This window comes from Saccopteryx leptura, chromosome 11 (genome assembly GCF_036850995.1).
Source record: "Saccopteryx leptura isolate mSacLep1 chromosome 11, mSacLep1_pri_phased_curated, whole genome shotgun sequence".
In the NCBI taxonomy this organism is placed as follows: domain Eukaryota; kingdom Metazoa; phylum Chordata; class Mammalia; order Chiroptera; family Emballonuridae; genus Saccopteryx; species Saccopteryx leptura.
Window position 1 is genome coordinate 71,823,178 of NC_089513.1, and position 21,060 is coordinate 71,844,237.

The following is a 21,060-nucleotide window of genomic DNA, read 5'->3' on the forward strand; positions in this document are numbered from 1 at the left end:
CAGTAAAAGTCTGCTGCTGCTGACTCAGCCTCCCCAACTTCTACACTACTAGTAACTCCTCCTCTGACACAGAAAACATTTTCTGACATTGGTAAGAGTGGAATAACATTACTGATTTAACTCATAGTCATTTACCGCTTTGCTTTTATGATTTTTTTTTTGACCCTCTTTTTTTAAAATTCATTTTTAATAGAGAAAGAGCAGAAGGGAGGGGAAAGAAAGAAAGAACAGGGGGAGGAGCAGAAAGCATCAACTCCCATATGTGCCTTGACCAGGCAAGCCCAGGGTTTCGAACTGGCAACCTCAGCATTCCAGGTCAACATTTTATCCACTGCGCCACCACAGGTCAGCCGCTTTTATGATTTTTTTAAAGTAGACCTTGCTTATACTAAGTTCTGATGAAGGCTAACCCTTAATGAAACAGCTTCCATGTTCAGATAGTTAGCACCCCGAGCTTGTCAGGCGGTGGCCAGGAGGACATGCTGTCTGTCCTACCCCGGATGGGTGTGCAGGATGGCTCTGTAGTTCTGATCTCTGCTGTCACCTAAATATAGCTTTTACCTGCAGACGGGGTTGGACGATGCCATAAGGCAAGGACAGTCCACAGAGCAGGCAAGCCACAGCCTAGAAACACCCTGTGTTCTGGGGACAGGTTGATATTAAGTTCCAATTCCTGAAACCGGCTGCTGATTTTTTGTTTTTTTTTCATATGTACTATAGTCACCCTGGAAAGGAAGTCCCAGAGAAGTGTAGGAGAGACTGCAGGCTTCAGTATTAGTCTAGGTTAGAACGTTAGTCTTCAAGTTAGTAAAACATGATACAATTATGACAGAATTCCCTCACACCGGTGCGCGCGCGCGCGCGCGTGTGTGTGTGTGTGTGTGTGTATGTGTTAGAATTAAACAGGAGGCCAGAGTATCAGGCAAAGGGCACAGAGCAGTTCAGAGTGAGCAGCCCATTGTCAGCAAGGCCGTGTGATTTTATTTTTTGCCTTTGGAATGACTCGAGTGTTTCCAAGAGAGGAAGAAGGGGGCTAGAACAGACGGACGACTCGGGTGGAGCCGTCAGCAGCTGTGCTTCCCGGGAAGCCGCGGTGACCCCACGGGTGACATTCTGTGCTGTTCTGTGCGTCTGTCAGAATCCCTTCAGCATCCACAGTGGTCGCAGCATGGCCGCCCTAGCCTGCGTCCTGTGCGCCCGAAGGGGTTGGTATTTGAAGGGCTCTAGACTGACAGACTCCTGTCTTTCTTGATTCACAGGAGCACACACTTATTTTCAGGTGTGCTGCTGAGCGGCTCTGACCTTGGGCCCGTCGCGCAGCCTGTCCGGGCCTCTGCTTTCTCATCGGATAGATGAGGAAAGAGATTAGATACGTTAGGACGCTCTTCCAAAGATAGCATCGGAGATATCTTTCTTTGAACGCATGAGAGAAGGAGGCAGAGAAGAATGCTAATAGACCAATTACACCAGGAGAAGTTGCCCAATTAGTTATTTCATAACCCATAACCAGACCTCAGACGTTTTCCCCAAGTTCTTATTAATTGGACCACAGAGTTGAGTTCGCTAATTAAAAAAAAAAAAAAAAAAAAAAGTGTTGGTTTCATTGTATTTAACGAATCTCAAAGTATCTTCTCACAAGAACTTATTAAGTGTAAAAGGAAAAATAGGTGCTATTCCTGTTTCCAAAATGCATAATTTGAGTCTAATGGTGAGGAAACCCCAGGCAAACCCAAATGGAAGGACATTCTACAAAGTAATCAGCCTGCACTCTTCAGAAGAGTCGATGTCATGGGAGGCAGTATCGGGCAAGTGTCAATATCATCAAGATTGTTTCAGATGAAAAGAGACGGAAGAGATGTGACAACTACATTCCACATGGGACCCTGTGTTAGATTCTGGACCAGAAATATGTACAAATATATATCTTTTTTTTTTTCTATAAAGGACCTGCATGGCACAATTAACAAGTTTTGAATAAGTTTCTAGATGAAGTCATAGCACTTTCTGCTTTTGATAACCATACTGTGATTACTTAAGAAGAAAACGCCTTTGTTTTTAGGAAGTACACACTTAAGTACTTAGGAATAAAGGGTCATTGTGTCTGCAGTGTATTCTAAAACGGTTCAAAACACAGAAATCGGTAAACACAGTAAAATGTGAACATTTAAGGGGTTTGAGGAAAAAGTCTATGGGGATTCTTTGTTCTATCCTTGCTACTTTTCTGTAGCTCTGCATGACTTCAGAATTAAAAGTCTTGGAAATTGGGGTTGATCCCATTAGCTGAGAGAACTATCTCCTTTTTTACCTGCCCAGCTGCGGGGGTGCCGGGGGCACTCTTTTGGGGGCATGGAGACCACCCAGTGGGTCCTCTTTGAAACCTTCTCTTTCTTACCTGTGACCTCATTGTATTTGCTTATTCACTCATTCTGTTATTCAACAAATATTTATGCCACACTTACTGTGCGCCAGGTCCTGCGCCGGATGCCGGAGTTACGACCCTTGAACATGCTAGACAACTTGGCGGACAGGAACAAACATAAACAACCGCGAGTGTTCAGAAGCCTCGTGAAGCAGACGGGCGGGGGAAGGGAATGATGGGAGGGCCTGTTCCACCTGCAGGGGAAGGGGAGGCCATTCTGAAGAGGTGACATGTAGGCAAAACGAAAAGGCTCCGTGTGGGTCGCCGTGGAGAGCCGCTGCGGGCAGGACCCTAAACGGAAGGGGCTTCGTGTGTGTAAGCAGCTGGAAGACATCAGCATGCCCGGAGCACGGCGAGCGCACTGGAGAGAGCGTGAGGCTTTGTACGCGGAAAGGGATGTGAACTGATTGACCTTGGTTTGGAAGGTCGCTGGCCACTCTGTGCGGAGGGGCCGGGACGGCGCATGGGCAGAAACGAGAGGCGTCGGGAAGCGACCGCCCACATCTGTGGGCGGCACGAGGGCGGTTCGCGCAAACGTGGAACGGGCAGTGGAGTAGGACGGCGGGTAGGTCTGAGCACATCCTGGAGGTTGAGCCGACCCGATGAAGGAGTTGGGGTAGAATTGGTTCAAGTGTGGTACATAGTACTTGCCGTGGACAGCTGGTCCGTGGGGAAGACGTCGCCCAGGAAGCAGAGGGGTGGCCGGGTTTGGGAGAAGGTGATACGTTCAGTCTGGCACAGAATTTTCGGTACCTGTGCGCACTCGGTGGTTCAGTCGGTAGCGGTCTGGGTTGAAGACGGAGTTTTATGAATCGTTGACACTTCATTTCATAGTTTACGTGGACTGTAGTGTAAGGTGTATATAGGTTTAGTTGTTTCTTTCAGTGCGTTGCTACCAGGGACCCTGGGACCAGGCCTCCATTGGTTTTTGTCCCGGAATTGAACTTTGCTGAGCGCCTTTCATGAAGCAGGCGTGCAGAAGGCTCAGTAAGGGACGTCAGGACCCGAGGTCCACGGGAGACAAAGCGGTATTAACGTGCTGTGTGTCTCGCTGGTGTTTGAAAAAGCGCGGAGCGGCAGGCGGGTTTGCAAACAAAATATCCATTAGCGTGTTCCTTTGGATGTGGTGACAAATAGCATAGTCATGCCAACTGACAAAGGCATCCGGGGTCATGGCCACCATACACGTGACCTTGAGGGAAAAAGTACAAGTCAGCGCTGGGGGGCCGGGGGACAGCCAGCGCAAAGGACGGAGCGTGGACGACCTGCAGCCAGAGCGGAGGGGACGCCAGGGACGGCCGCGGGGCGAGGTTGAAGCCACCAGACCACGTGAGGCCTGATAGGACAGAGGCTTTCACTCCGGAGGAAACGGAAGCCTTGGAGTAACGTATACCAAGCAGAGATGTGGTCTGACTTGAAGTTTTTCCAGGATCATTCTGGTTTCTCTGTTGAAAAAGACAAGAGCACAGGGAAAAGGGGAACGAGGGAGAAACAGAAGGACCAGTTAAGGGGCTCGTGCAGCAGTCCAGGTGGGAGATGGTGGCAGCTCGGCCCAACATGTGGCCCACACCGGTGAAAGGTGTAGTTCCAAGGTGATCCCACTGGGCGTTATGACCCATCAGGTGTGAGCTAGGCCAGCAAGAGAAGACTCGAGAGCGACTGGGAGACTAGGGAGGGACTCAGCTGGAGCCTAAAGTCTCGCCAGAGCATTCTCGATCCAAGATGAATAATTTCCACATCCCGATATCTTCCCTGTGTGTCTGACTCTTCGCTGATTCGTAAGCTCCTGTCAAGTCAGATGCTGTCGTCCTTGTCACCCCTCCTGAAGCCCCTAACACAGTGCTTTGCACATTTGTAGCTAGTACTGTGTCTGCCAATTATGTTCCAAGAGTAAGGATTTAGAATCAGTAAAGTTGATGTCTTTAAATAATCTGAAATCCCCAGAAATCTCCCGTGAGCTAATTTTCCATAACAACAGGAAAGGCCTTCTACCTCCTGTTTTATCTCGTTCATGACTTGCTATGTTTGTACCTACCAAGCAGCTGTTTATTTTTTCTAATAATTCCAGATAAAAGTTCATCTGGTGATATCTGAATTTCAGGTTACAGAAGATTTGAACACTTACCAGATGTCACCATTCAGTTGAATGAAAACATTCTGAATTGTTCCCAGATTTGTCTTCAGTGACAATATATGAAATATACATTAAACACGAAACAAGGGGTTTTTTAGTTGGTTTTCCTGAGGGAGATGGGGGAGCGGCTATATGATGCTGTGACTGACTGTTGCTGGGAGTCTCAGAAGACAGGTCTGAACTCTAAACTAAAGCCGGGTTAAGGACCCCACATTTAAATGGAACATTCATCAAATTCTCAGCATGCTCTCTGCTGCCAGGCCATCTGCAGAGAGTCTTGATGAAAAGAGCCTCCTGGGTCGCTCCTCAGAGTGTCCCACGTAGGAACCAGTCCTTCTAGAAAACCCCCAGGCCACTGCCGGGCAGCAGACTCACGGGGTCAGTCACTGTGTTGATGACAGGAACTTTGGTCCAACTGCCTGATATTTTTTTTCTGACAGCTTTTTATTATGCAAATGAGCGTGCCCACCTGTGGTCATTACAACTTGGAGCTGAGTGTTAAGCAGTGGCTATCCCAGGGAATGATTAGCAAATGCTTAGGGCACCACTTACTTATACATGCAATGGAAAACAAAGTGGCATTTGAAAAGTAGCGTGACTTGATAACAGTTCCGTGAGGAAGAGTGTTGACTGAGCGTGGTCTCTACAGTGTGCACATTTCAAACGTTACTGAAAACTGAATAGATTTCCGTTCACTCATGAACATGAACATGAACAGCCTGGTCCAAGCAGAGCGTGTGACTTAAGGCCGTGATCAATTAGCCTTGACTGCGGAAGTATAGGCATCAGTCATTCATTCGTACGTTTTTTTATTCTACTGAAAACACTATGTTTTTCTTTTTTTTTCTTTTTTTTTCTTTTGTATTTTTCTGAAGCTGGAAATGGGGAGAGACAGTCAGACAGACTCCCGCATGAGCCCGACCGGGATCCACCCACGCCCACCAGGGGCGACGCTCTGCCCACCAGGGGGCGATGCTCTGCCCCTCGGGGCTGTCGCTCTGCCACGACCAGAGCCACTCTAGCGCCTGGGTCAGAGGCCAAGGAGCCATCCCCAGCGCCCGGGCCATCTTTGCTCCAATGGAGCCTTGGCTGCGGGAGGGGAAGAGAGAGACAGAGAGGAAGGAGGGGGGTGGGGGTGGAGAAGCAAATGGGCGCTTCTCCTATGTGCCCTGGCTGGGAATCGAACCCGGGTCCCCCGCACGCCAGGCCGACGCTCTACCGCTGAGCCAACCGGCCAGGGCCGTTTTTCTTCTTTTAATTGACGTATGACCATGCCATGTGGCTTCATCTTCTTGGCCAAGCCTCAGAACTGGAAAACATTCGCTAATGGTTCATTATTAGTTCCTAGGGAGAAGAGTTGTCACTAAAGCGTGGGCCAGTTATCTGCTCATGCTCCATGAAGTTAGCCTGCTTGCAGACAAGGCATCGTGCCTAGAACCGTAATCAGGGAGACCCGCCTGAAGGTGGTGGTCTCACCGAGCCAGGGTCTCCTATGTCTGTGAGTAGGACTGAAAAATGTTTGAGGAAGCAGGTGAGGCCCTTAACTAAAGCATGCAGTTTGCAAACGATCACTTCAATGAAAATGATCTCAATGTTGATTTAATATTGTCTCGGTGGGCACAGTTATAAAAAAAATAGTTTTTTTCAAAGAAGCTTACCAAAATAATGGGATGTCCTGGCAGGAAGATTGTCTATCATTTTAAGTGGTGGAGTAATCCAGGAAAAAACAGGGCCCTCAGAATTCTGGTTTGAATGTCACTGTTACTTGGTTATTTCCGATTCTTCCATTGTCGTGTCTTGGGTAGAGTAGGAGGAGTTTGATGAAGAAAACATGGACCTGTATGGGTAGAAACAGGTGCATATATTCTCAGTATGGCTATAACTATGTTTTGCAGGTTAACCCTTTGAGTGAGGACGTACACGAATGTTCATACTACTCAAAGGGTTACCATTCTGCCTGCTTGTATCAAATACCTTCTTCTGCATTGCTTACATCTGGATTTAAAGTCAGACTCTCCTAGGGAAGCATGTCATCGGATACTCTTGTCTCCAGAGGTGCCAGGCAGTTACATGCTATGTCGTCCACGGGAGAGAATTAAGGAGCCGAGGGCGATGGAGAGTGACGTCTGGGGAGAGCAGAGACACAAGGTCGGGTTGCAGTGTGTAGAAGAGTGGAAAGCATCCCTCCCAGTCCTGAGCACACGTGGTTGAGAGCGTTACCCTGGGTGGTGGGAGGAACTGACCCCACAGGTACACAGCAGGTTTCCTGCAGTATTTAATAGCTGGTCGGCGTCTCAGGAAAAAAAAAAAATCGCAGTTATCGTAGGACTCTCATGGGTCGACTGTGGCTGTCAGGCGTCCCGGGGAGTCAGAGCTGCGTGCAGCTCACGTTCTTTTCTGCGCGTGGTGCTGGCTTTTGTTGGAAGTCTGACGAGCAGGGAGGCGAGCTCAGCGAATAGGAGGAGGAGACCGAAGGAGCTTGGGAGACGAGCTACCCTGCCGTGGTACTTGTCCGCTCCGCAGCTCCAGCGGCCTCGCTCGGGGGGTGGGGGGGCGTCCTTCAGGGGGGAACGCAGCAGGCACGGCCGAGCCGGCCCCTGCTCTGCAGAACCGGTGACTGACGGGACATGCAGCCCAGGAGCACGTGGAGTGACTGAGCAGCGGGGTCAGGGAGCGCCGTGGTGCGAGTGCCTCACAGGTGGCGAGAAAGACAGACAAAGGGGGCAAGGGTCGGGCTGGCCAGGGAAAGTCCGAGGAAGGGAGCCGAGCGAGCTTGGGAGACAGGGAGCGTGCGGTTAGCCGGGGGGAGAGGGGGGAGCAGCGTTGAGAACGAGCATAAGTTCTGAGTTGAAGATGAACCTGAGGCCTGGGGGGGGGGGGGGTTGGGAAACTGGTGTGGGTGAGAGGACTGTGTGTGGGACAAGGACACGAGGTCGGGGTTAGGAAAGCAGGACACGGCCAGGCGGTGACTCCTCACGGAGTTCAGGTGGCGAGTGGACTGCATTTCCTAATTTAGGAAGACGAACGAGGTGGCCGCCTTTCCCGGGAGTAGCTGGGAGGCAGTATTTGGAGTAGGGCGGGAAGAAAGGAGAAAGCAGGAAGGCCGATTGGGAGGCGGGGTAGTGATTTTGCAAAGAGAACACAGAAGTCGTTTTGAAAAAAGGGCAGAAATGTGGAGGATTGAACAACTCCAGGGAGGATAGTCGATTTTCAAGCTGAGTTTGGTTTCAGGCAAGTTGAATTGGCGATAAGGGTTGTACCTCAGAGCGGCGTCATGAAGACGTTGGCGCTCACAGGCTGGAATTCAGGCGAGAGGCCAAGGCACGTCTTAAGAGTCTGTTCCATTCATCGGGGGGGAAAGTTCAGTTCAGAGTGAAGCCAAGGCCTAACCGCGGGGAAATAACTACCATTTCTTTAAGATTATACGATTTTAGATAAGTTTTAAGATGATCCTAATTTAACTAATTGAAATGAATGCCAGCGCCAATAGGCGTTTAGGGTGTCACACCAACACTACGTATTTGCAACAGGGATCCAAGTCCTTTGATGAGGCATTACCCATGATACTTCAGGAATGTTAGCTGTTTTAAGATGACAGGCACACAATCTGAGCTACTATATCTGCCTGTTGTCGAAATTGTTTAAATTGAGTTTAGTTGTGTTTTCATTGATTTCTTCTTTCCAGGGGGAACTTATCTCTTGTTATATTTCAGCCTCTTGGTTTTAATTACCTTATTTAGAAGTTAGAAAAGAAACATGCGCTTCTTTTATTAATTTATGGATGCAATAGTCCCAGAAGGAGAGAGTCACGGGTGGACATTGAGAAACTGGTCCCTGCAGGAAACGCCAGATGGGTAGAATGAGGGCTCTGGTTCCAGTCCTCACAGGCCAGGGACGGGAATCTTGTCTCCTGATTTTTTGCCCATTATAGAGTTAGGTGTGTGCCATTTTTCTCATTAAATTAGAGGTGACATCCTCTCCTCTCTCTAAGAATGGGTATGTCCTGACCTCAAGGAAGTGAAAAGATGTCAGTTATATTGTACGGCAGTAAATGAACCGGACCAGTGGTGCAAGTGGTTGTAATAGCATGGACCACTGCATTTAAAAATAAAAAGTATAATGTGGACCATACAGTGGCTTGGAAGAGAATCTTAATCATCAACAAGGACATGCTTCAGAGTAGGTAAAGGCCAGTATGTGAGGCTTCGTGAGAAAAGTGTCGTGAATGTGTCAGTGCCCCTAGGAGGCCTCCTACATCCATGTTCTAGAACAGATGAACCCCTTCCAGTTCTCTTGGCCAGTCTATGTGGGTGGCGTCTGGGAATCCCCTTACTGAGTCACTGCTATTCTTTATTATTTTTTTGTGTGTGTGTGAGAAGTGGGGAAGCAGAGAGACAGACTCCCGCATGCGCCCTGAGTGGGATCTACCTGGCATGCCCACCAGGGGGCGATGCTCTGCCCATCTGGGGCCCTTGCTCTGTTGCAGCCAGAGCCATCTTTCAGCGCCTGAGGTGGAAGCCATGGAGCGGTCCTCAGCGCTCAGGGGCAACTCGCTCTAATCGAGCCATGGCTGCAGGAGGGGAGAAGAGAGAGAGAGAGAGAGAGAGAGAGAGAAGTGAGAGGGGGAGAGGTGGAGGTAGCAGACAGGCACTTCTCCTGTGTGCCCTGACTGGGAATCAAACCTGGGACTTCCACATGCTGGGCTGACACTCTACCACTGAGCCATCCGGCCAGGGCATCACTGCTATTCTTACGTACCCCTAGAACCTTTTCCTGTAAGAGTATTAACTGAAAAGAAACCGGTGGCTCTCAAATCAAGCAGTGACCTGACAGGAGGCAGAATACATTTAATTATACGGACTTATTCTGTTTCTTTAGACTCCATTCTCCTCATATTTGGCCACAGAAATCTTTTTGTTACAGTTTTAAAGGGGTCCAGGTACCAGTAACAGAAACCCTCAAACCATTGGTTCACCAGGGTAGACATTTGTTTCTCCCATAAAATCCTGTAAGTCGTCAGTCCAGGGCTGTGTGGAGGAAAGCTCTGCCCGGAAATCGTAAGTAACCGAGTTCCCCCAAGTTCTTGCTGAGCCGTCCTTACAGGGAGGCCATCCTGCTTGTGGCCCAAGATAGTAGCTGTCCCATTCTAGACAGTAGGATAGAATCAGCAACAACAGCCGAGTGCCCACTGCCTCGCCAGGACAGGGACCCGGAGCTGCCTTATGCTACTTTGGCTTCTATCTCAGTGGCGAGAACGGAGTCACGTAGCTGCAGCAGCCTGCCAGAGGCCTGGGAACTGCGGGCTCACGGTGGCTCACAGACAGCCCAACCACATGACCTATCACGTGGATGAAGGGGAAAATAAATACCGGGAGAACACGGGTGACCATGCCTTCCTTTTCCGTTCCCCTGACTCCACGGTGTCAGTGGGTAGAGTTTTGTAACTGGCAATGGAGGTCCCTAAATCCAGACGGTGGTTGCAGAGTCTGGATCCCGGGGTCACACTGCCTGGGTGTGACAATCGGTTCCTGGCAGATATGAAGGCGGAACAGTCCGAGTTTCTTCCTCCTGGGGCTGTGGTGGCGAACACCTGAAACGCTGAATCTGAAACGTTGGGCTTGGCACCCAACACTTCAGAACCATTTGATAAGCGTTAGCTCTTACGGGGAGTAAAGTGAAAAGCTTTGGAGCGTCCAAGGACGTATAACTTTTCTCTACATCCCTACAATTTGGGGAACGAACTTGCCGCCTTTTCCAAATGGGACAGGATTTGGAGCGGTGCGTGTTTTATTTTCGGAAATAAGCTGGCATGCGCACGCGCATGCTCAGTCGGGGTTGGGGGAGGGTCCTGACGAGTCTGTCCCTACGAGTGAATTTCTTGAACTTGGCGGTGGCCCACGCGTGTCTGGTTGACACCAGCCTACAGGCTCTTACCTTCTTTATATCAGTTTTGATACGAAGCGTATTTTTACACTGAGACTTTGCAGACTCTGCCTTTCCACTGGCGCAACAGGGTGGGGGCTGTTGGGATAGGCAGCCCTGAATTGCAGAATGAATGTCAATCAAAGTGTCAAAGTTTGGTTCGTTCTTCATTTAGAAATAACGAGCGCAGTGACTGAGAGCGAAGCTTGCAAGCCCAGCGTCCGTGTGACAATTGTCTTATGATTGCAGATGACAGCACAGCTGTGTGGAGATGTTTTTTGCCGATACCTAAATGTTCTTTTTGCTCTTCTCTCTTTTTCTCCCTCTAAGCCCCTTCTGTGTTCTGTGGGCTTTCTCTTGTCACCCCTCCAGACTACAGCTTTGTCCCCCCCTCCTCCACTCCTTTCTGGTCAGGTACTACCTTACTGTTTTTATGTGTCTTTTCAACTCGCTTCTGTGTGCCAATAGAACGTGTTGCCTTCCACGTCTGGCTTCTCATGTAGACACATCTCCTCCCACACGGTCCCTAGAGTCACATTCGCAGCACGCGCCACCCTCCCCTCTGTCATCAAGTCCCCGTCTGTCATGACATTTCACTCCTGGTTTGTGCGTGTGCTCCCGTTATATGTTTCAATGAGACAGTTTCTATTCTATCTGCTGGGACAGGTGGGAGAGGGACGGGAGCCAAGCATATAAAAGAGGGCATGAAACACCCTATAGAGCCATTCGTTTTCTTAAGGATCAATTTCATTGAGAAAGGCCAGTGTTTGGGTACTTCCACTAAGAAAAAAGAACCAAAATCCCAACTTGGTCTCCGAATGTAGAATTCAGCACAGATCGCACCGCAGGATGGCTCTGCCCATCATTCTGTGTACGGGCATTTTGATCTGGATTTCTGTCGTTAGCTAGGGAATTGAATGGTTGTTTATGAGACATGGGGAAGCGTACATTATGGCCTGATGAATTACGTTTCCTGGTAGATTTTTTAAAAATTCCAGTGGGATCACTGGAACAATTTAGAACTGGAAGGACCTTAGAAGTCATCTAGGATAGAACTTTCCTTTTAGAGGTGAGAAAAATGTAACCTAGGGAACCCGAGAGACCCATGTGAGGCCTCGCAGTTAGGGTGATAACCGGCTTTTTCCGTCCCGGGGCTATTTTTACGGACACCCATCTAAGAAAGAGCAGGGCTCCATAATGGGACAGCATTCAGCAAGAAAACTATTGAAGTGGTTTTTACCTGAACAGTAAAATAAAATGAACTATTTTTACTCCCTTTCCAGTTCTGAAATCCACAGCAATGCTATCCGTTTATCTTAGGATCGACACCTGGAGACTAACGTAATTCCTACCGTGGGCTAGCCATGAGTCACGGGCCAGGGAGCCCCGTCTCCAGGTGGGCGGGCGGTGGCGGGGTCGCAGGTCATCGCTGTGGCTGCGGCTCTCTGGGCTCTGGGACTGTTAGATACAGATGGATGTGTGTCTGTTTGTTTCTTCTCCTTACACTTACATTCCTTCACTCCCGGGTGAGTGATTCTCAGAATCACTGACCACATAATTGAAAGCACTTTCGAACCCCAAATAGCAACAGGTGGAGAAGTTAATATAAAATGCTATGAAACACGAGAGACGAACAAATGTGCAGCTTGAAGGCAGTTTTTCTTCCAAGACAGGTGAGGGCCGGGAGTACGTTAGCTCCTTAAAAAAACAACAACAACAAAGTTAGCTCCTAGCATTAAAAGCATCTGTACATTGGAGCTGAACCCCCTGACATCTGGGTTTTGATTACATACTTCAGGGAAAGGTCTCTGTGAGGCAGCATTGGAAAGAAAGAAAAGAGAAGATGGTGTTTGTATCGTCTTCACATGGAAACTGATTTACGCTTCTTCACATGAGTGCAATTATATACAAAACAATGAGTTTAACCCAAATAATTTAATTAAAAAAAATTTTAAAAAGGCTGGGAGAGGAAGTGCCATTTGCCTAGAAGTGACCACCCGGATTGAACAGGGGGCTTTCCGAGCAAAAAAATTAAGTTTTTTTGAGTCGTAGTCAAAAAGCTCGTAGATAAAAACATAAAGCTTTTTACCTTAGACATTCTTGTTGAGAATAGATTACCATGCCATCAGAAAATTTATGCTCATTATTTTAGATTTTATCTCCTTAGATAGTAAGTTAGATATTAACCTTTTTTAAAAAAAAAACAAATCAAAAGCTAGTCGCTGTGTGGGAGCTATTGGAGGGGGTGGAAACAGAGCCCCTGGCTTCATACTTTAGGGAGCGAACTTGACTCCACGCGATTGAATTGAAACAGCCATTCTGCTGCTTGCGCCCTCCCCCCCACCATTTTCACTGGTCCGTAATGAACCCATGGTTGCATCTCGAAGTCCTTGCTAACCCCCTCCCCCCGCCGCCATCAGCCTCTTAGGGTTCTCCAACCGCAAATCAGTGGGCTCCCCGTCGTGTCTTCACAGTGCTGAGTCCAAAAGTGCTGGGCATCGCCATCGCGCGCTACGACTTCTGCGCCAGAGACATGCGGGAGCTGTCCCTGCTGAAGGGAGACGTGGTGAAGATTTACACGAAGATGAGCGGCAACGGCTGGTGGAGGGGAGAGGTGAACGGCAAGGTGAGCTGTCCCCTGGACGTGCCTGTGCCCGTCAGGGAAGGTGCTGCCACCAGCCCCCCATCCCCTGCCTTGCAGCCCTTACCCCTTACCCCGCAGAGCTCGGGCTCTGCAGACGGGGGGGTGGGGGGGGGATGTTGACCGGGATTAAGGTCTCACGAAAAATGCATCCAATGAACAGGATCAAGGCATTCATGCAGCTCACTTGGGCAAGTGTGGTGGCTTCCCGTTTGGACGAGGGTTGAGGAGCATTTCAGTTCCTTTAAGTCCCTCGGCCTCAGAGTGGAAAGTTGAGGTGTCGTACACAATGACACTAAGGGCTGCTGGTCTCAGCAGGAAGGCGGGGGGCACGTCCCTCGGCCTCAGAGTGGAAAGTTGAGGTGTCGTACACAATGGCACTGAGGGCTGCTGGTCTCAGCAGGAAGGCGGGGGGCACGTCCCTCGGCCTCAGAGTGGAAAGTTGAGGTGTCGTACACAATGGCACTGAGGGCTGCTGGTCTCAGCAGGAAGGCGGGGGGCACGTCCCTCGGCCTCAGAGTGGAAAGTTGAGGTGTCGTACACAATGGCACTGAGGGCTGCTGGTCTCAGCAGGAAGGCGGGGGGCACGTCCCTCGGCCTCAGAGTGGAAAGTTGAGGTGTCGTACACAATGGCACTGAGGGCTGCTGGTCTCAGCAGGAAGGCAGGGGGCACGTCCCTCGGCCTCAGAGTGGAAAGTTGAGGTGTCGTACACAATGACACTAAGGGCTGCTGGTCTCAGCAGGAAGGCGGGGGGCACGGGTACATGTGTTCCTGTCCTGTTCCGTCCTGTAGCGGAAGTAGGGACCGTTCTGTACAAGATCCCTGTGTTACACTTCATTTGCATATTGATTTGCCTGCTAGCCCGTTGGAGCCTGGCCTGGGCTTATTTTATTCCTCCCGTTTCTGTCACTCACTCCATCCGGCTCTACGAGCGGTTAAAAGCCCATCGCCCTCGCCTACAGTGGGAAACGCCAGTTTAATCAGGGTGACAGGGAAGCAGAATGGGGACCCCCTTCGCAGACCCCCGTGAGAGGCCAGGTGCAAAGTCATGGTGCTCTGTCGGTTGCTTTTCTCTCGCAGGTGGGCTGGTTCCCGTCCACGTACGTGGAGATGGATGAGTAGAGGCCACGCCGGCATTGCACCCGGCACCAGACATGTCGGAGAAGGGCCAGACAGGAGCCTGCACGGCGCTGTGAACGAACTGACACGTCTCAAAGCTGCATTTCTGCCCATTCCACGTCCTTCCTCCTACGTCTTAATACCGGGATCTAAAGAGGCTGCCCTGGCCGGAGCTGTGCGAGGAGCGGCCCGCCGCCGGTCATCGTCAGCAACCAGGGCGGAGCCGAGAGCTCTCCTGCCCCAGAGAGCCCTGCAAGCACACTGGGTCATCTCCCTGAGTACTTCCTCCGCTCAGCCAGGCACCACGAGTGCCCGCCATTGATGTCTGCCGCGTATTCCTTCTCACGTGCCAGTCACCAGAATCCTTGCGTGGTACAGAGAAGCAGAGGTTTGATCTCGCCTGACCCAGCACGCAGGGAAACAAGAGCCCCACCATGACGCGTCGCCCGGCAAACACTTTTATTATTTAATGATTCACTGGATGTCCTGATCGTGTTTGCACGTTGCTTTATATAAAAAGAAGAGAAAGGTGTATAAAAGAAAGTGTCTTCCTAGGAAATCCTCACCGCCTTCGCGGTTTCGTGGGGCGGTGTTGGCATGCTGTGCCGCACTTTGGGAGGCGGTCCTGGCCGAGCGTATTAGAGGTAGTTGCAAGGAACTGGAGGAAGGAGGCATGGTTTGCAGAAACAGATTAAGGGCTATGATCTATAGGAAGTCATTTTATAGAAGCATCATCTATTATCACATACCTTACCCCGTCCGTCCCCCCCCCCCCCCCAAAAGAGATCTTGGGACATAGTTGCTGATTTTTGTATTTCCTTGTAGCATTTATAGTAGCACAAACAAGTTTGTTGAGGATTTTGGAAGAAAAGTGTAGCCGGGTCCTTTATGCATTTCTGAGACCGGGGGGTCACTAAGGTGTTTCCGGTCTTACTCAGTGGGGGCCCCCAGCTTCTCACTGAGGATCTCCCCACCAGCAGGCCCTTCCTGGGTATATTAACTGGTGGGAAGATGAGTTTTTGCAGTGGATTGATTTGACCAAACCTTCACTTTTTATGTGAGGAGTTGACATGTGTGCTCCCTGGGATACACACAGCGCCTGGACAAGGTAGTCGAGTGGAGACACTAACTTGGCGCTTTCCTGATGAAAAAAAATTTTTTTTTTCCTGTAGCAGCTGTCATGTTCTGACGAGAGTCAGAGAGTATTTCATGTTTGAAAAAAACAAAACAAACATTAGCAGCATTAACTGAATCGAGCCCAATTAGGAGTGTTCAGGTCTGAGATTTTGGGTCAGCTCTCAAATGCGCTAGGAGTCACCTGCACACCCCTCAACCCCACCTGAATTCCAGAACTGGATGTTGAATGGCCACCCTCCCCTCTACAAAGGCCCTTGTGGGCTAGGCCATCTCATAGAGGATAGATTCAGGACCTTTACCTCAGAATGATGTAAACTGTGATTGTGTTTTAGAGAAATTATTATTTGTTTGTTAAAACCAGTTAAGTTTTTTGTATATGTGTACATGATCATGAAAATGCATTTTATACAATGTTCTGTACAGTAAAGTCATGCCCTCACGGTGTCCTGGAGTGGATTCTTCCCCTGAGGTCTTATCTGCGACTGTGTCTGGGAACGTCTCATTTGTTACTGTCTGCTGTCTGGGGAGAACAGCTTCGTGCAAATTGAAACACCCCTGTGCTGGGTATGGTAGTTTGTATTGTTTCTTTTGTTGTTGTTTCAGCCACGAGGCTACCTTCCTTACAGATGGGGTTTAGTCTTCCTGTTGCATTTCATGGACCTGGGGTGGGGGCGTTCCTAGCAGAAGATACAATATTAGAGCCACTTTTCACGCTGTCACCGGCTACATCTTTGTCTGTGTTTAATACTTTGTATTGGAAACTTTGGACGCTGCGGATTTGTGTAGATTTCTAATGCCAAAGACGGAAGTAAATGTTTTTTTCCACGTCCTTTGTCTTACCTGTGTGCAGCCCTGGTGTAACATGGTGAGTTAGAGTGGTATTTCACTTTGTAATATTTTGTAAATATGTCAATACAGTAAATAGTTACGACTTGCATTAAAATTGATTTCTTGAGAGATGAAGAGTCTTTCCATTGAATGATCTCATAACTGGACAGACAGGACGACCCCTTATTCATGGGGGATGGACCAGGACCCCCAGTGGATGTCCGAATCCTCGAATGACACCAGACCCTGTAGAGGCTATGGTTTTCCCTGTACCTGCATACCTATGATTAAGTTTAATTTTATAAATCAAACAGTAAGAGATGAACAGTAACTAATAAAATTCAATTAAAATGATATACAGTGATAAATGTTATGTGAATGTGGCATTGTTATGTAAAATAAGGGTGACTTGAACACAAACGCCAAGGTACTGCACCCTTGATGGCGACAAGGTGACTGACAGGCAGGTCGCACTTCCTGTGCGGATAGGCGGGACAAAGGGCTGATTAAAACCCTGGGCGAGATGGAGCAGGGCAGCGCAAGATTTCATCATGCTACACAGAATGGCGTGCAGTTTAAAACTTACGAATCGTTTATATCTGGAATTTTCCACTTCATACCTTGGATGACTGTGGGTAACTGAAACCATGGAAAGTGAAGCCACGGATAAGGCGGTGTGTGTATGTGTGTGTGTGTGTGTGGGGGGGGTTGTCAGCTGCCTCCCAACCTCATAATAAACACGGGAAGAAAAGCCCTCATTTGCCCTGGCCGGTTGGCTCAGCGGTAGAGCGTCGGCCTAGCGTGCGGAGGACCCGGGTTCGATTCCCGGCCAGGGCACACAGGAGAAGCGCCCATTTGCTTCTCCACCCCTCCGACGCACTTTCCTCTCTGTCTCTCTCTTCCCCTCCCGCAGCCAAGGCTCCATTGGAGCAAAGATGGCCCGGGCGCTGGGGATGGCTCTGTGGCCTCTGCCCCAGGCGCTAGAGTGGCTCTGGTCGCAATATGGCGACGCCCAGGATGGGCAGAGCATCGCCCCCTGGTGGGCAGAGCGTCGCCCCATGGTGGGCGTGCCGGGTGGATCCCGGTCGGGCGCATGCGGGAGTCTGTCTGACTGTCTCTCCCCGTTTCCAGCTTCAGAAAAATGGAAAGAAAAAAAAAAAAAAAAAAAAAAAGAAAAGCCCTTATTTGATCTGGTGAGGTGAGGACTGCTGCCTGCGTTATGAACACTGGCCTATTGGAGAGGCTCAGTAGTTGCAAATAATATCTATTACCATGTTTGCTGTGTGCCTCGCTCTTCCAGATGTTCTACGGGCACTTCGAGCAGCCCTGGAAGGTAGAATTCTACATTATCTCCCATTTCTCAGATGAAGAAACTGAGGCGTTTTGAGAGGTGACACACAGCTGGTAGCCAGAGCCAGGCAGTCTGGCTTCTGAGCCCATATATAACCAGGACCCTGCCCTGCCACACCTCGTGGGCCAGGACAGAGAGTGGGGTGCTTCTAAGATGGCACAGCCCAGAAGAAGCGGTCTAATCCACGACAGTGGTTTAAACAATTACAGGTGAACCAGGAGCTCAGACCATTCTCCTGTTCCTGCCTCCTACAGGCAGCCTCGCGCTAGCACCGCCTGGAGAGACTGGTGTCAGATCGCACGTCTTTTTCTAGTTTGATCCCTGTTTCGCACAGAAAATAACGAACTGCTAAACAAGCAAGACTCAGAGGCGCACCATTTCCGGGCAGAGCCGGCCTTCGGGGTGTCGGGGTGGAGGCCGGCTGGCCGGGGTGAGGATGGGCCCATTCCTTCCGAGCACCAGGAAAGGTGGGTTTCCCAGCAGTAGCTCTTGTGCTGATGTCCCAGCTGAGCTGCACTCAGAAACATACCCCCCCCCCATTCTTTTCATTAGCGGGTGTCCAGGCCTCACTCCCTTTACTCGAAGAGCTGAGTCCTTTGATGGATTTGTTTCCTCCCTTCTCCTCAACATATTCACATTGATGTCACTTTTAGATCTTCGATGAGGTCGTCACCATCCTCTGGGATAAGAGGCCGGTTGTTCTAGGAACTGCCCCTTTCTTTATTAGTTAACATGGGGTCGTATCCTGTATAGCGTTCAAGTGTTGTTCTTTTGAGTAACTGAGGTAGAGTGGGTTAATAGTGAGTCCTTAGGTGCCCTGCTCTGTTCTGTTGCACTTGACAGCTGTGTGGAGGAGCCATCCACACATGGCCAGATGTCAGCCTGCACATCTGGGCTTGTGTCCTGTCCCTGCCACATGGGGCTCAGCCAGCCGGTGTTGTAACAGCACCCACTTCCCGGGGTGGTTGGGACACTCGACTGCAATCGGACCTGCGAGGTGGGATTGTGCCTGACTTACACGGAACCCGTTTTGTCGTCATTACCATCGCTGTGGTCGTCAGATGGATTTGCTAGGAAATTCGGGTGGTTGCCATAGTAATCTTTGAATTCCTTTCATGTCCAGTGGTCCCTCATCTATTGCGGGGGATAGGTTCCAGAACCCCCCACGATAGGCAAAACTCCACAAAGTAGTGACCTTATATTTATTTTATTATTTATATATATTTTAAGGCTTTATAAACTCTCCCCACACATTTTTTTTTTTCAGAGACAGAGAGTCAGAGAGAGGGATAGACAGGGACAGACAGGAACGGAGAGAGATGAGAGGCATCAATCATTAGTTTTTCGTTGCAACACCTTAATTGTTCATTGATTGCTTTCTCATATGTGCCTTGACTGGGGGGCTACAGCAGAACAAGTGACCCCTTGCTCAAGCCAGCGATCTTGGGCTCAAGCTGGTGAGCCTTGCTCAAACCAGATGAGCCCGCGCTCAAGCCGGCGACCTCGGGGTCTCGAACCTGGGTCCTCTGCATCCCAGTCTGACTCTGTATACACTGCACCACCGCCGGCTCAGGCCCCTCCCCACACTCTCATAAACCTTTCCCACACTGTCATCAACCTTTCCTACTCTCTTATAAACACTCCCTATGCTCTTAAACACTTTCTACACTTTTAAGCCTACGTAATTTTAACAACATATAAAATTCTATATGGGTCCTCACCAGTGAATATACTACAACTTAAATGATGAAGATGATGATGAAGGTGATGATGATGAGATGAATGTACCGCACAGCCAAGAAGAGCATTACAGCTCATCTGCTATACACTACATATTTTATTTCAGTTTAATATTTTAATGTTTTAATTAATATTTTTATATTGTTTTCCATTTTTCAGGCTAGAAAATCCTTATTTTACCACAAAAATAATTAAAATAAATATATATATAAAAATACCTATCTACCACAAAATCCCGCAATATAGCAAAAAACCCATGATACAAAGTTAGATATATACAATTTAAAAATCAGTGAGACAGTGAGACCGCAAAAAGTGAACTGTGATATGGCGAGGGATGACTGTAATTCTGGCTTGTTGACTGGGTTAAAGGGCGAGACTCAGCCGATTCTAAAGGAGACCGCCTCTCTAGGAAGGAAATGAAGCCATCTGGTGTCGCAGGAAGGGTGGGGGTTTATGCATCCCTCAGATCTGGGTTCAAATCCTAGGCTTACCTTTGACTCTCCTGAGCATGGCTTTCCTCTTCCGTAATAAGAGGACATTTATATGAGGCTGCTAGGGGGATAAACCACACATTGAGAAAGATGCCCAGTGAAGGACCTGGACGCTGTGGGTACTCAGGAACCATCGGTCCCCTTCTCTTGATGACTGTAAAACAGTCAGCAAGCACACTGTGTCCTCACGGCTTTTATTTTGAATACCAGAGCCAGTGAAGGCTGCGCTTCTTACATACAGTTTAGTTTGGAGCATTCGAGTTGCAGACGGAGAAGAAGGTGTGTGTGCTCAGGAGGATAGATACGCAAGCCCAGAAACAACCTCGGGGCAGAGTTCAACAGCCCTGCGTCATTTTTACTAGGAAAGTGGAATTTTCACTCAGTTCAGAACCATGTAGACTTTAGTCCATCAGTCCCTGCATGTCCCCCTGAAACCGGTTTTGTGGGATAGGTCGGACTCTGATGAGGAATGCTACTGACATTGGCAGCCTGGAAGGGACCTTATTCTAAGTCGTGAGCAGGTCGTCAAAAGAAAGTCAAAAACGAATCCTGTCTCTAGTTAGGTGCCATCGATTAGACGGGATTGGGGCAAATAGTGACAAGAAAATCCAACAAAAAAATCCTTTTGAAGCACTCCAAACTCTGGGTCTGTCAGAAGCTTCCAGAATGTCTAGGCACAGTGCACATTCAGGGGCCCAGATGTTGAGAGCCTCAGGGCAGAAGTAGAAGGCACACAGAGTTCACCTCACGCCCTGTCCTCTAGCACAGTGCTCCCCAACCCCCGGGCTGTGGACCGGTACCGGTCCATGGGCCATTTGGTACCGGTCCTCAGAGAAAGAATTATTTCTGTTTTATTTATATTTAAGTCTGAACGATGTTTTATTTTTAAAAAATGACCAGATTCCCTCTGCTACGTCCGTCTAAGACTCACTCTTGACGCTTGTCTCGGTCACGTGACACATTTATCCGTCCCACCCTAAAGGCTGGTCCGTGGAAATATTTTCTGACATTAAACTGGCCCGTGGCCCAGAAAAGGTTGGAGACCACTGGGCTAGCAGACGTTGGGGGTCCAGGCTGACTCTGGAGGAGGGGAGGATGAACTCCAGGAAGGCTGATGTGTCCAGCCCCCACCAGCCAGCAGAGCGCTGTGGCCCTGGGCAAAGCACGTGGGGTGTTCGTCTGTGGACGAAGGGTTAACTGGCAGGCTCTGTTACTTCCATCCTGGCTCCATAGTTTTGTGAAATTCTGTTTTTCTTCATGGTTCACAACAAAGA

General features: G+C 49.3%; 1 protein-coding gene across 1 annotated transcript in view; it reads left to right on the forward strand.

The window, feature by feature from the left end:
* The window catches only part of VAV3 (vav guanine nucleotide exchange factor 3), a 315,966-nt gene extending 299,636 nt beyond the window's left edge, over positions 1 to 16,330 (forward strand). Inside the window, exons 26-27 of the mRNA XM_066352215.1 lie at positions 12,950 to 13,101; positions 14,198 to 16,330. Coding sequence (XP_066208312.1) covers positions 12,950 to 13,101; positions 14,198 to 14,239 — 194 coding nt within the window. The 3' untranslated portion in view covers positions 14,240 to 16,330. The remainder of the gene's footprint in view (positions 1 to 12,949; positions 13,102 to 14,197) is intronic.
* Positions 16,331 to 21,060: the final 4,730 nt, after the last annotated feature.